Source organism: Pipra filicauda, unplaced genomic scaffold (assembly GCF_003945595.2).
Source record: "Pipra filicauda isolate LSUMZ 115617 unplaced genomic scaffold, ASM394559v2 scaffold111_size4109106_pilon, whole genome shotgun sequence".
NCBI classification, from domain to species: domain Eukaryota; kingdom Metazoa; phylum Chordata; class Aves; order Passeriformes; family Pipridae; genus Pipra; species Pipra filicauda.
The window spans coordinates 1,928,829-1,944,017 of NW_024103563.1; the positions used below are offsets into that span (position 1 = coordinate 1,928,829).

At 38.8% G+C, this 15,189-nt stretch overlaps 1 protein-coding gene across 1 annotated transcript in view; it reads left to right on the forward strand.

Moving 5' to 3' along the window:
• Nucleotides 1-15,189, forward strand: part of SMARCAD1 (SWI/SNF-related, matrix-associated actin-dependent regulator of chromatin, subfamily a, containing DEAD/H box 1) — a 42,539-nt gene that overhangs the window by 4,972 nt on the left and 22,378 nt on the right. Inside the window, exons 3-6 of the mRNA XM_027731743.2 lie at nt 3,092-3,266; nt 6,466-6,643; nt 9,600-9,663; nt 14,131-14,219. Coding sequence (XP_027587544.1) covers nt 3,092-3,266; nt 6,466-6,643; nt 9,600-9,663; nt 14,131-14,219 — 506 coding nt within the window. The remainder of the gene's footprint in view (nt 1-3,091; nt 3,267-6,465; nt 6,644-9,599; nt 9,664-14,130; nt 14,220-15,189) is intronic.

Consider the following 15,189-nt stretch of genomic DNA (forward strand, 5'->3'; position numbering starts at 1 on the left):
CTATCCAAAACTAGACGGAAGTTACTTTCCATTCGACAATGTTTGTTGGACAGTGTTGGTAAATGTGGCAAGCCTCTAAGTATTACCTCTCTTTTGTTTTTACTTGGGAGAGAAGGTGCTGACTTTCTTGGAGTGTGACGGATGGTTTGAGTAGGAGGTTGTGTTTAGAATTACAGGGCAGTGTATTCTCTTCTTATGATAGCAAAAATGGATTGTAGTTGGGTTTTGGTTTTGATGTTAATGCCTACATGTAGGGATGCTTCAGTGTGTTCTTATTTCTGGCCTTAGAATCAAATACCGGTCTTATGATTGCAGGCATTCCTTAATAGTTCTTTTTAACTGCCTAGAATCAGAAAATTCTACCTCCAATAATAACATGTTGTGGCAATAACTTAAATCTCTTACTACTTTACAAGGTTGTAATTTGCTCTGAATATGAGGACTACTTATTACATGGGTGATTTCTGCTTTCCCCCCCCTTAGTAAAGGATTCTGTTCAGTGGAGGAGGGGGAGAAGGAAGTACTGGATCTTTTGAGAGTGAGAATACTTTTTTTTTTTTCCCCAGGCCACTCAGCATTTTACAGGTATGGGAGTTAGGAGTTGTCATGAAGACTGGACAGTGATTGCTAAATAAAGTAAAAATAAAATGAGAAATCACCAAATGAAACAGTAAATACTCTTTTTATTTAAATATAAACCTTTATACTGTAAAGAATAAAATTATTTTTTAAACCGTACTATTTTTGTAAAATTTTCTTGTGTTTTTGTTTTGTTTTAAAATCCACTAAAGATGCTTCTTAGCAAAGTTGTCATGGGTACCTGTCATTTCCATGTCATACTACTTGCAGGAGGAACATGTTTGGAATTAAGTCTAAACTACAAGGCAAAGATCATGAAAACGGTTAATTTAGTATAGATGTGAATTTGTCATGCTTCTTATAGACCTGTTTTGATATTTCCATTCACATCTTTTTATGCATCTTGTATTTCTGTCCTATTGAGATAACCCTTGCTCTGCTAACCCAACTTTACAACATTCCCAGAGGTCTCTCTTGCTCTTCTCCTGTCTTCATCTAAAAAGTTAAATGGTTTTCAGATGAAGCAACTGCATCAAGGACAACACATCTCCTTCCAAAATGGACAGACAGAAGAAGGTACTGCTGAGGAAGCTTCTACTGCCACATGTTGGTCTTGGATGCAGGGAGGTCTGTCTTGGGACAATTTATTACTGCTTCAGATCTAATAATTTTTAAGCATTCCTGAGTTTACATATGTATGGGCTTTTCAAGATAACAAGATTAATTTTGCAAAGTGAGACTTTTGCTTCTTCTAAAAATCATTACTAAAATCCTCTGTTGTGTTTTGAAAGTGATTGAAAAGCTTTAGAATTTTATGATAATTCAATTAAAATTGAGTCCTTTTATCACAGATGAAGGAATTAGACACTCTGTAGATCATTTTTGCATTTGATTATCAGATTAATTTATTCTAGCTTCATTTGTGTCTAGTGTCTCCTGACAAATCAGCTTTGCAAACTGATGTTACACTCTGTAGTCATTTGACTCGGCAGGTTTCTGCATGAGTGGAGTCAGAAGAAACTACCTTTATTTCCAGCAGAAATTGTGGTTCCAGAGTTAGCAGCACCACTGGTGTTTGATTTATAGGCACATGAGTTTTAAGAAAGGATGAGTGTGTTTAGAGGGGAGAGGATGCCTATGGTGCTGTATTTGCATTATGAGGATTTAAGATCCTTCTATATGAGGACTTACACTGACAGTTGTACTACTAAAACACAGCTTTGCCTGGAGTTTTGTAGCTGACTCTCCTGCCCCTTATCCTAGGTTTTTCCTATGCATAGTTAAGGTCACCTTCTTGAGGAATCCATTCAGTATGGGGAGCTGGGTGTACAGCTGCAGTGAGAGCTGCAGATGGAGCTCTGGGGGGCAGAAGCCCCAGGCAAGAGGCCGTGACCTGCTGACCCTTTGCTTATCAAAGGGCTTGGGGACTCTGCCACTGGCCAGGTGACTGGACACCAAGGGACACAGCAAAGCCAATGACTCCAGACAACCCCACCCTCGGACTGTGAGGATATAAAAGCCCAGGATTGGGGTCCCTCCTTGGAGACACCAGTTTGAGCTGTTTTACTCTGTTATTGCACTGTGATTAAATTATATTAAGGATCTGGACGTCTGGGATTCTCTTGTGGGAAACGTGGTCTGACTGTGAGTGTGGGGTGTGTAGCTATGAAGGGGCCTCAGTCCCAGCTCAGAGGGTGTAAGAATGACTGCCAGGGTGGCTCCTGGATGGTCTGACAGGGAAGTTTCTTTAACAACCCGAGGTCTTAAGGCTTCAATGATTGCTTTTTTGAATAGTCATTGAACCCTTATTTACATTTCCTCATAGATACTAAGTTTGAGTTACACTCACCCCCATCTCTTTAACCACTGTTAACCTCCATTTTTATGGAGCTTTGAGTTATTTTCTTCCTTTTCAGTAGTGCACTCTGTAACATTTGGTATCATATTTGTTTTAGTTCACTGGGTGCCTTTCCCTTTCAAGCGTGTTAGTTTCTTGTGTTAATAAATTGCTTGTACTTTTAGAATTTATCTTTTTACCCATTCAATGCTGCCACAGTGAGTTATTTTAAATTTATTTTCTTCAAGATTTCTTTCATACAGAAAATGCTCTCTGTTGTGCTGTTGTGTGCAGCACAGCACGCATCAGTCTTTCTTCGGTCATATGCCTATGTTTCTATCCATGTCCTGATCATCCTGGACGTAGTTCAGAGGATTTCTCTCCAAAAATACATATGTATTTATCAGTAGTTATTAACCTAAAATATGTGTTCTCGTAAACTTTGTGGTATAAAAATTATTTGTTTGATGTAAGAGGGCTGAAGATCCTTTCCCAGGTAAGTTATCACTGTAAGGAATACAGCTTAAAGGAATTTTACATGCATAAGGATGTGAGTTCTGTTTGAATGACTGCTGTATCTACAGAAGAAATCACAGCTACCTGATGGTTTAGGTACAAATAAATATTTAAATTTATTACCTTCTGTTTTTTCTCCTCTCGAAATGCCTTGCACAGAGTATCCCACCATCCCAGAAACTCCGGAAGCTCAGAGGACAAAGAAACAATCCTATTTCAAGCATCAGCGAGGGGTGCAGTTCCTAGACACTTCTTCAGACAGTGAAGATGAAGAACCAAGACACTTCAGTGCTGCGAAAGAAAACAAGGCTCTGAGGAGAGATGTGGCCGTAATGTACGCTTTAAACCAGGCTTCTGTTGTGCAACCTGATGTGCTGTTCTAAGTTGAAATACAGAATGAAAATCAGAGGGTACCTTAGGTTCTGGTTTACTCCTTTGTGATTTACCTGCCTCTAAATAAACCCTACTAGATTTTCAAGGAACAAATATCCAGCTAAGACATTTTCTTAGAGGGAGGAGTTCTGTGATGTTTATGCATTTTTAAGTTCGTACATTTGCCCCTCTGCAATCCTCTTAATTTGAAAGCTTAACCATAAAATATTTGCTTTATTCATTTTAAACTGTTGGAGTTGATTTTAGCTTGTTCCTTTTTTTTTTTTTTTTTTTTTTTTTAATGAAACTGTAGTGGACAAGAGAGCAAGTAGAGCTTCAGTGTATAGTATCAGTTCCTGAGGTAAACTTACGTATTAGTTGCATACAGTGTTTGCTATGCTTAGTGAAAGCATTTTTTAATAAGTGATTTGGAAACTTATATTCCTGAATGTGCTAGGAGGGAAGAGACCCTGTGCAGGAGTCACTTGTGTGTGTGCTGAAAAGGCAGCAAGGAGAGGGCAGATGAGACAAGATGTAGACAGACACCTGCAACCATTTGGAATGGTTTAAAGAAACCCTTACTAGTTACATGTCTGTGTGGGAATTGTCTGTGCCCCTTAAATGTTCCAGTGCCAAGCAAAACAAGATGGCTTAGCCTGCTTTTTTGATAGTCTGGTTGAACTAATCTGCAGAAAACTTTTATGGTAATCACAGCCTTAACAGGTGTAGTCTCTTGTCAGATTTTCAGTCCTACACAGAGCTTGGAGCTACGGAGACTTGTTAGCAGAAATGAAATAATGCCTTTTCCTGCTGCTATTGTCTGAAAGTCTTTGTTTTTTCTAATTTTCTTTTTAATGCATCTCCCGTGAAGTTTCAATTTAGGGCAGCTGCTTGAGAAGGAGAAAAAAAAGGTAGTTATCAGAATGAGCTGCTCTTTCTCTCTGTGGTTTAAGTGGTAGGTTGTGCAAGGATGCAGATATGGCCAGGTGGTTGCATGCACCAAATTGGCTTGTGTGCAGTGCTGTGTAAATATCCCGCTGCTCCTGGGATCAAGCCCATCTGGGAGCAAGACAAGTGGCTTCATACCATGTGTAACCAATTCTGATAAGCCGTGCAGGATCCAACTTGCAGAGCCACATCTTGGTATTCCTATATTGTATTGCAATTGCTGGGAGTGAGAGAGACAGCCAGGTGACTCCTAGTGGGATTGATGAACATAAATCTACGTCCTCTTCTACTCTTCAGTATTCCTGTGTGTCTCACTAGTCTCTTCTACAGCAGGCACCCCAGTGTCTGGCACTTTGGCTCCGTGTGTTGTCTCAGATGCTAATTGTTGTGTATGGAACCCCCTAAGCTGTCTCACAAGTAGCTGTTCTGATTGATTTAACAGACAAAGTGAGAGTGTGGCAGGAGTTAGCTTGGATTTGTCCAGGCTTAGGAGCTCTGGCTTGTGCTGAATTTAGCCTAGTTTTGCAGCTAATTGGTCATTTGAGTGTCTTTGCATCGTGCATTTTAGTCCATGTGTTACCTAGTGTTTGGGGGTTTTTGTGATTTCTTTTGTTTGTTTTTCTTTTTGTGGAGTATCCCAGCTTCCTTCATTCTGAGCAAGGAGTAGAACAGAAAGCAGAAAGTTTAAAGTAGAAAGCATGTCTTTCCTAGAAGGAAGCGTGCTGCAAACTTTTGCCAGAGTCACTGTCTGGACTGTTGAATTAAAAGCAGAATTCTAACACAAAGTTTTGTGGGTCTGAGTTTAGCAATTAAATGGGTGTTTCTTCATGCTTGATAAGAATGTGACTAATCTCAGAGAGGATGAGATTTTTGATGTGTGCAACCCTGGCTTTGTTGACAAGTATCTAGATGTTATTCCCTAGTAGGAATGGATAGGATAATTGCAGTGTTAGTATTTTCATCAATCATTGGATTGTTTTGTTGTTTTTTTTTTTAAATGCAGTTTTTAAAGAAACCTTCCTCTCTATCAATGCAAAAAGATCAGAAATATGCCAACAGAATTTTAATATGACATTTCGTTAAAACTTTTTTTAAAGTGGAAGTGGGATTTACCTTTTGAGGCTTGCAATTTGACAGCTTGGTGGACTGAAGAAGAATTTCGGTTATTTCTTCTTATTTTCTTACTCTTAAGAGGCACAACAGAGAGCCCACGTAGCTGTGTATGCCTCTTGAATGGGGAGAAAGGGATTCCATGATGAACAGTTCGCTGTGTGTATCTGTTATGTGAGTGGCATGTTACTATTTTTTCCAGAACTGTGTTGCAATCTGCCTGTTGCAACTGCTTAAGAAAGATATAGTGAGGAAAACCAGGTTTATTTTTAGTCTTTTACTAAAGGTGTAGAGACGCCTGCAGGCAAACCTTTCTGATGATGAAATCCTTATGAAATGGCCAACTCGATACAGTTAAATTAATTTTCATTACAAAAGGAGATTCTTATGTGTCTATGGAAAAAAGTAGGATGGGAGACCTGTGCTTCTGTTCAGTCTTGTCTGTGCAACTGAATATTGTTAGAGATACATAGAATTGCTTTTCCTGCAGGTTAGCTCTCATAATAAATCTTCCAGTAAATGCAGGGGGTTTTTTTCAGAAAGGCTCTTGCTATGTTTGTATGTTTAAGATGCTGCATAAGGATCTTTTGAATTTTCTTTCTCAGTGAGCTGAGAACTAGGACACAGTTGATGCTGCATCTGGAAAGTGTTTACAAAGATCTTTAATCCACATCTGTTTATCTGTTGGGCAAATAAACACTAGCAAGACTGTTTGAGACAAAATTGAGGTGGACTGATGTAAGTCAGGTAGCTGAAATGATGAAATATATTCAGGTGGTTGTTGCTAAATTGGCAACTAACCTTTTATAGCACAGTATTAGGGTAAGTCACGGTATTTGCCTCATCTGTTCCTCCTTTCTTCTTCCCTTAGCTAAGTTGAAGTGTGTTTACTGCAAACAGAAGACTGTACTTAATACATGCCTTACTTTGTCCTGAACAGAGATACCACTTTGGGTACAAGTTGATTCAGTGTTACTGAATGCATTTCAACACATTTTGTGCAATTCTGTTGGTTTTAGTTTACAGCAATGTTCTGGTGGGGTAAAACATTCATAAGCAAAAATAAATTTTAATTCTTTTTTTTCTTCTCCTGTACATTGTAGATCTGATCAGTCTGATGATGATGAAGAACCTGAAAATGAACTGCCCAAGATGGCATTTGTAAATGGTGGGGATCAGCAACCAGCTGTGAAGAAGGATGTAGAGGAAGACATCAGAGACTCAAAGCTGCAAACACTGAAGGAACTTTTTCCCCAAAGAAGTGACCAAGAATTACTAAAAGTAATAATGCTCAGTTCTTTGATTTATTTTGATGACTGTTTCATAGGCCCTATTCCTAAGGCTCTGACTTTATTACAGAGAACAACCTTGTGGTGGGTTGACCCTGTCTGGATGCCAGGTGCCCACCAAAGCTGCTCTGTCATTCTTCTGCTGAACTGGACAGCAGAGACAATAGAGTGATATCTTTCCATATCTTGATCATGGATCATTTACTGTTCTGGGCAAAACAGACTCAACTTGTAGAAAATTGATTTATTACCAATCAGATCAGACTAGGATAATAGAACTCAAATCTTAAAACACCTTCCCCCCATTCCTCCCTTATTCCTGGGCTTAACTTTATTGCTGATTTTTCTCTGCCTCCTACCCCCCACACAGGGGAACAGTGCACGGACACACATGTTGTCTCTACTGCTCCTTCTTCCTCAGGGGGAGGACTCCTTGCACTCTTCCCCTGCTCCGGTGTGGGTCCCTCTCCACAAGGTACAGGCCTTCAGCCACAAACTGTTCCAGTGCGGGTCCCTTCCACAGGGTCACAAGTCCTGCTAGCAAACCTGCTCTGGCATGGACTCCTCTCTCTGTGGGTCCACAGGTCCTGCCAGGAGCTAGCTTCCACCATGGGCATCCCACAGGGTACAGCTTCCTTTCGATGCCCACCTGCTCTGGCATGGGGTCCTGCACTGGCTGCAGGTGGATCTCTGCTCCACCTTGGACCTCGATGGGCTGCAGGGAGACAGCTGCCTCACCATGGTCCGCACCACGGGCTGCAGGGGGATCTGCTCTGGTGCCTGGAGCTCACCCTCCCGCTCCTTCACGGACCTTGGTGTTTCTCTCATGAATTCTCCCTCCTCTCCTGCTGCATGTGTCCCTCTGTGCCCCCCCACACCCCTTCCTCTGTTATCCCCAAGGTGCTGCCACTGTCGCTGAGGGACTCGGCCAGTGGAGGATCTGTCTTGGAGCCAACTGGCATTGGTTCTGTCAGACGTGGGGGCAGCTTCTGGCAGCTCCTCACAGAAGATGCCCCTATAGCCACCCTGCTATCAAACCTTGCCATGCAAACACAATACAAGTCTTAATTTCGTTTTGTTGAAATCAAAAGGGTGTATAAAAGTAACGTATTTTAGGGGAAGTACAGCCACATAATGTTTCCATATACACGTGAGTACGTACACGGGCACTTAGATACATAAAAAAGCAGAATGTATACCCAGACACTTTACATAAATGCCTTTGGGTAAGTTCAACAACAGCAAACCTCAATGTATAAAACATTTTTCTATTATTTCTTTTCATTGTGACACTTAAGCTTAATTATAGCTAGTTTTGTTGATAACTATTGGTAACTGCCATTGCTGGTGTGCAGCTAACTGATTAAAGGCAGCAGAGTGAAATCATTGCCATCTTCTCCAGTAGATGAAACATTGCACCCCTGCATTTATGACATTTAACATGCAAAGACTTTAGTACTTCCAGTAAGGGAAAAAGAATAAGTTTCAGCTTACTATCATTTATTCTAATTATGCTGACATGTGAACGTGAGGTACTCTTGGCCATTGTCCAATGTACAGTACAAATCTACTAGAACATTATGCTCACTCATTACAGTAAAATACCTTCGGTACAGTAAAATGTATTTTTAACAAGGCTACTTTTCAGTACTGATATGTAACTAGGTTTTCACTAGCTTAGTTTTCGAAGCTAAATGTCTTTCAGTTAATCTGTTACATTTCCTGGTTGTTCAAATGGCATTAAAGAAACACAGACGTTTTCCTGGTGCTCCTTGCTGGGTGTTTTGTTTCCCAGTGGATCAAGTGGTATATTTAGGCTTCCTTTACTTTAGGAAAGGGTTGCAAATAGCAGTTTTGGAATTTTTCTCCTGAACATTGTAATAAAATTTATATTGTATGTGTCCAGACTGTATTTTTTCAGTTTTTGTCTGTGTAGAATTTATTTGAACTAGAGGCAGATAACAGTTCTTTGTCACTTAAAAACTAGCTAGAAATGATACATGGCATGTCTGACTGCTGTTTTGTGACTACTGAGCAGTATGTAGTACTGGTGATGTTTGTTTTCAGGAGAATGTGAGATAGCTCCTGTATCAGCAGGACTTTGTAGGAAATAGAGGCTGTGCAAATTTTCATCCACAGTTATAAAGCTGCAGTGTTGAAGGAGGACAGAGGAATATTAGGCAAATCTATTGATCTAAAGGATCTAGAACAGTCTGTCCTGACAAACCTTACAAACCTGACAAACTGATGAAGGCTACTAAGGAAAAATCATGAGCCTTTTGAAAAGGAAATTGTACGTTTACAGCAAAATTGTAAGATGCTGTTTCCAAATGTTGACAGATACTTGGGCATCAGGATTCCTTGTAACTTCATTTTTTGTGGTTTTTTTCATATCTGAAACCTTTAGGCCATTTGCTTTTGTTGTAGTTATCTCATTTGCAAAAAGCATTCTAAAAGTATCAACATAGAATTTGTAAAAAGGATCTATTTTGAAATTATATGTGGATGGAGAAACAATCTAAGACTGCAGGGAAGTATAGACAAACTTTGAGGCAAGTTGGAAGTTTCACATGTGTTACAGGAAATGGAGCAATGTGTCATAACAGTATACAGACATTTTATGAGTTAATAAACTAGTTTTTTGTATCATCTTGTTTTATGATAGTCATGCTGAATAGTCTTTGAAAAAAACCTTTAAAGTAAATCATCTTGGTGTGTTTGTGAAGTAGGGAAAAAGTGATAATAAATAAGATGGTGTTAAAAATGTTTTCTAGTATGTGTTTTAAAGTGTTTCCAAATACAGCTTATGTGATACCTGTTGATTTTGATCTTGGATTTCATAATACATGTGTATTTGGGGTGGCTTTTTTAAAGTGTATTTCATTCATGCTGATCCAGTGTTGTCTTCCTCTGTTCTACTGTATTCAATTGACTTTTTTGTTTTGCAGTTGATAGACACGTCATGCACAATGGAGGAAGCAGTAGCTGCTGGTTTGAAGCTCAATGACAAAGGTATGTTTAAGAAAAAAACCAAAAAAACCCCAAATTAAAACAAAACCTAAACTTCAGAAGCTGTAGCTAATTCTGTAAAATTGATTGGGAAGTATTTGGGTGGTGAATTATGTGCTAGAAGTTACACTATTGTTTGTTTATTGTGATAACAGGAAACTGAAGTTACAGGGTTTGCAGGGGGAAAGATGAAAAGAGGATGTGGACCCGAGCCCCTAATTTAGGCCAAAAAGGGAAATCTGTTGTGTGAAGCTCAGGATTGCTTTACATATGGGTCCTTAAGTGTCTTCTGTTCTTGCTGGTTCCTTCTTTGCCCAGAACTTGAGGCAAATAGTGATGGGTTAGCAGTAGTAATTCTGAATGTTGTAGGTGAGCAATCTGGTAGTATGGAAAAAATATACTAGAATATATAGCCATTCATAACTAGATATTTTTTGTATCAAGGCCCACCACAGTTTTCTGTTCAGGTTGACTTCAAGACTTGCTTGTAATTCTGAATAAGAACTGTTGTTTATAAACATTAGACAGGTAGCAAAATGTCACCCAAACCATGCTTTTGAGCCCCTAGAGCTTATTTAAGGGTGTTTGTTCTGCATCTGAATTTATGCAGTCTCATACTGGTATCGAAACAAAACACCCAACACATGATGTGGAAGTGTTGAAAGTATTAGACGTGGTAAAGGGTTATAATTCTTCACTTGTTTCTTGACATCACCCAAGTCCAGGATTAAATCTGTTGTCTTATACTAATCTTTTAGACTGATTTATTGAAATTGGTGGGGGAAAGAGAAGGTTGATGTGAATTTTGATGTCATTTTAAAAAGCAGACCACCATCTGTTTACAGGTCAGTTGTCCATGGTTTTCATGAGAGATCTTCATGGATACAACAGAAAAAAGCTATTTTTGATCACTCTTGATTATTTTAGTTTTTCTGAGAAGTTCATGTGTCTTCATGCAGTATCCTATGGATTTGGAAGCAACATATCTAGGAAGCTGAGAAAGAACAGTTTTACTCCCTTTTTAAAGTACAAAATTTTTTGCTTATTCTATTCTCTCTGTTGTACTTGCTGTATTTTCATCTTCTGATTTTTATGTACAAATTCAAAGATTTTTAACCGTTATCAGAAAGTTTTAAGAACGTTCAAGATAATTTTAGTGAAAGATTGCTTTTGTGTTTGTGTTGTTTGATGGGTTTTTTTAACCCAACCAGACCAACGTTTTGGGGTTATCAGTATGTGCATGGCCAGATTCTATAGATGGGATTTCTTGTATGCTGGCATATTTTTGAGAAGCATACTACTTCTGAGTACTTCTGTTCCTGGAAAATCCCTTCCTGGAAGAGACTATGATTACTTTTCAAGAGTTTTGATTAATATTAAACCAATTTAGGCTAATACATATCCTTAAACTTTGTCACAGTTCAGTGTTTGAACTAAAACACTTTGATTTCTGGTATGTAGGCCTTGCCTTTTGGCCATTTTTTTTGTTGATCTAAGAATGTTGTTTCACATCCTTTCCATATTAGCCCACAGAAAAATCTTGGCAGCAAAATTCTCACTAATCACAGCTGTTGTATAAAATATTTAGTTAGGACTAAGCATGCCTGAAAGTGATAGTATAAATCACCTCATTTTGGACATGTTTTTAAAAAATGGAGACATTACTGAACATCTGCTTATCTGTGTCAATTTATGATATGTTTTGCTTGTTGTGAAATGTTGACTGTGCGAGAGGTCAGGGTGTGAGATACAGTCTTGTGAAGCACGGCTTTGCTAAAAAAGTGTGACCAAGACATCCGTGAATTTTTCTGTTCTTTCAAAAAGATAAAAACTTGTATTTATAGCTTGAATTCAATATTTATAGCTAAAACAAGAAGCATTGCAGTCTTTTTACAGGTACAAAGATTAGATGTGACACACTGAAAATGTATATGAAGAAAAATATGAAGCTATAGTATTACCTGCTGCTTGTGATCTGTTTCTTGTGCTGTCTTCTGTATACCTTGAAAACCATGAAATCACTGAGGGTGCTTCCGAGCTGAAGCCTCATGTAAATCTGTCTGATGTTCACTGCTTCTTGAGCAGTCATAAATGTAATTTCAGAGGAAGTCACGGGAATAAAGATTTATTTTTTTTTTTTGGTAGAGGTAGCAGCAAGTACTAGTGGAAGTAATTAGAAATGCTTCTCTAAAATTTGCTTTTCTCATTGGTTATTAGTTATAAAATTGATGGAGAGAACAAGGATTCCTCTGGAGGGCCTGGTGTGCCCTGCCTCCACTCCAAGGATGGTTCCCATCTAACAGCAATAGAATTTCCTCTTCCCCTCAGCTGTATGCTTCCTTAGCACGGGAAGGAATAGTTAAGTCTACTTTGCAAAGTGAATGTCTAAAGAGAGTTGGCATTTTTTTTGTCATTTGAAAACGAGTTTCAAAAGACTGCAGGTTATTTTAAAATAATTCTGTGTTGATAGGTTCCTGAGACCATGGTTATCCAGATCCTTTGTTACAGTTTAATTGCCTCTAAAATTGCTCACGACAAATGCTGTTGAGTGCTCAGCCCATGATGTAAAAGCAGGAAAGTCTTTGAGATGCTCTTATGTGGAGCCCTTGTATTTTTTTAAGGGCAAAGAGGTTTGCAGGCTCACTGTTTGTATTCAGAATTGTCCATCCTGAATGCAGTTTTAATTAAGCATAAGCAGTTATAGCATGAGGCCTCCAATGGCTTCTAGTGCTTGACCCAACAGCAGCCTGACAGCTCAGCTTTGCTGTCAAGAACATCACACATTTCCCAGACTTAAGCTAAAAGCATGTCTTTTCCTGGTGATATTGTTTAAATTAGGTCTTGGGCAGAAATATCCACCTGGCATGTTCTCTGGATGCTTTCTTTGAATTGCCTCTTGTGTGTGTTGCGTCCTTCCAGTACCTGAAGGGAATGTACAGGAAAGATGGAGGGGGACTTTTTACAAGAGCATGTAGTGATGGGACAAGGGAGAATGGCTTTAAATTGAGAGTAAGTTTAGCTTAGGTGTTAGGAAGAAATGCCTTACTGTCAGGGTGGTGAGGCACTGGAACAGATTGCCCAGAGAAGCTGTGGATGCCATATCACTGGAAGTGTTCAAGGCCAGACTGGATGGAGCTCTGAGCAATCTGGTCTAGTGGAAGGTGTCCCTGCCCACAGCAGGAGGGTTGGAACTGGATGATCTTTAAGCTCCCTTCCAACTCAAGCCATTCTATGATTCCATGATATTTTTACCTACATATATAAATACAGAGACTTTGAAAAAAAATCATAGTGTTTTCTGCTATCTCTTGCTAGATCCTTCATTTAAGGAAGAATTGCATATACTTTTCTGCCTTTGGAATGTTTTAATGATTTATGTTTTAAATATTTATATGTCACATCTCTGATATTGGAGTGAATGAGTCTGACAGAAAATTTCTTTGAAAGTATTTCTACACAGAATATCTTCTTGTGTAAAGATGTGGCTACTTAGTTTTCCAAACTAAAACTATTTTGATCATCCAGACAGTCTTTTGGATTGGAGAACAAGTGTGCTTTTTGTGTGTGCGTGTGTGCTTGTTCACTGATCTCTTGTGGCAGACTGGGAGGGGAGCTTGGCCAGAGATGCTGATATCAAGACATGAAAGCTCTGCAGGCAGCTACTCTTCCAAAAAAAGATTTAACTCACAGTACAATTTCAGATCATGGACTAGGAATTTTTACTGATTTGTTCTGATAATGCTGCTTCAAGCAAAGGTGATGTGTAGTAACAGTGGTAACGTGTTCTTGCCTTTGTGAGCTGTGCACAGTCTGAAAATGCACCTGGCTGGGCAGGTCTCAATGCTGAGATGATAATCTCTTGATGATCACCAGGCCCCAAAGATAGTCAGAAAGTTATGGCTCATATGGACTATTCATAAGTAATAACCTTATCACAGACTTAATATGCATAGTTTTCTTTCAGACATCTGGATTTAATGTTAACAAGTGTTTGGTAACCTCTTCGGTGTGCATCTGAGCCAGAAATCAGTCATCAGCACTTCAAAATTCTCAGTGATGTACAAATTCCAACACACAGATGGGATTCAGCCTGGATTAAATATGAGCTCGAATAAAAACAGACAGATATACGTTTATGCAACTTATGTGCAAAAACATAATAAAAAAAATTATTAAAAAAGGTATAATAAAATGCTATTTCAGTTGTTATATATGAGAGGCAACTGCTTGATTAATTGCCAAACTGCTAAAGAAAATGTAGAGGTGAATAAACATGTACTTTCAAGCAGTTACTTTGCTTCAAGTGTCAATGTATCTGTGGACTATAGTAGGAAACTATTATGGAGACTGATAAACACATTGTGCAGGTAATTAATAGCTACTACAGTGTTGGTACTTGGTAATTATCGTACTGTTTTGGGGTGAACATAGTGAGAGTAACTGATTCTTCTGTCTCAATTCTTTTCAAAGCTGCCTCTCGTAAAAGGAAAGTAAAAGATTCTCCCACAGATTGCAAAACCAGAAAGGAGCAAGTTGCAAAGAAGTCAAAAGCTAGTTATGTAAGTACTGTGGTTTTTTTCTCTCTGTTCATTGTAAAATAAATGGAACTACCTAACTTGGTCTGTCTTTTACCAGAAAATCCATTTAAATTCAGTTCTTACCATCTGAGTGAGGTTTTTCTACTTTCTTATTCTTGCCATTCTACATGGATTTACCTGCTTTGTTCCTCAGTGCTAGTGGACTTGTATCCCAGTACTCACTACCCTGCTTTGGTGGAAGTGTTTGATGGCAGATAGCAGAATGTGAGGTGCTGTGTACCATTCAGTTTTTGTGAGCGTCAGCGGGAATTACAGGGAATCACTTTGACTGATCAGGTCATTCCTTGTGTTTCCTCAAAGAGATGAAGTTAATATCTGTTGCTACTGTTACTCTCTGTTATAGACGAAATGTTGCTTATGTATATATTTGAAACTATGACTTAGGGAAATCTTTAAAAATAGTGAATTGGTTACATTTAAAGGAATGATTACTTTGACCTCTGCTAGTAAATAGGAACTATGTCATGATCCTGGTGCATTCAGGTTGGTATTTGGCAGATTTGCACAGTCCTACAGTGCTGTCTTTAGGCCATCTCCCAGGCACCCCAGTAGACATCCTTGAAAAATACCTATGGTAGATAAAGGGAATTCCACAGTTAATACTGGAGGCTGGTTGGTGGAGAGTGACTGGTTTTGTGTTGAAATTTAGGCTAATATTGCCCTCAGTCAGAACCAAATAAAGAAAATGCAGTTTTCCATTAAAGCAAAAATAATATTATGCATAAAGTCCCCTTCTTCCGAAAAGAGAAATATGCATTGGGTTTTTTCCTCTTCACCAAGCCCCTGGGTTAGGTTATAAAAGGAGAATTTACTGAATTATTACCCAGCCAGCCTAGCAAACAATGCTTCACTGAACCTGGTTTCATGCAGCAGTTTGATTTTTGTTCTTAACAGTTTTATTACAATTAAAAGAGGAAGGATTGGAAAAAAC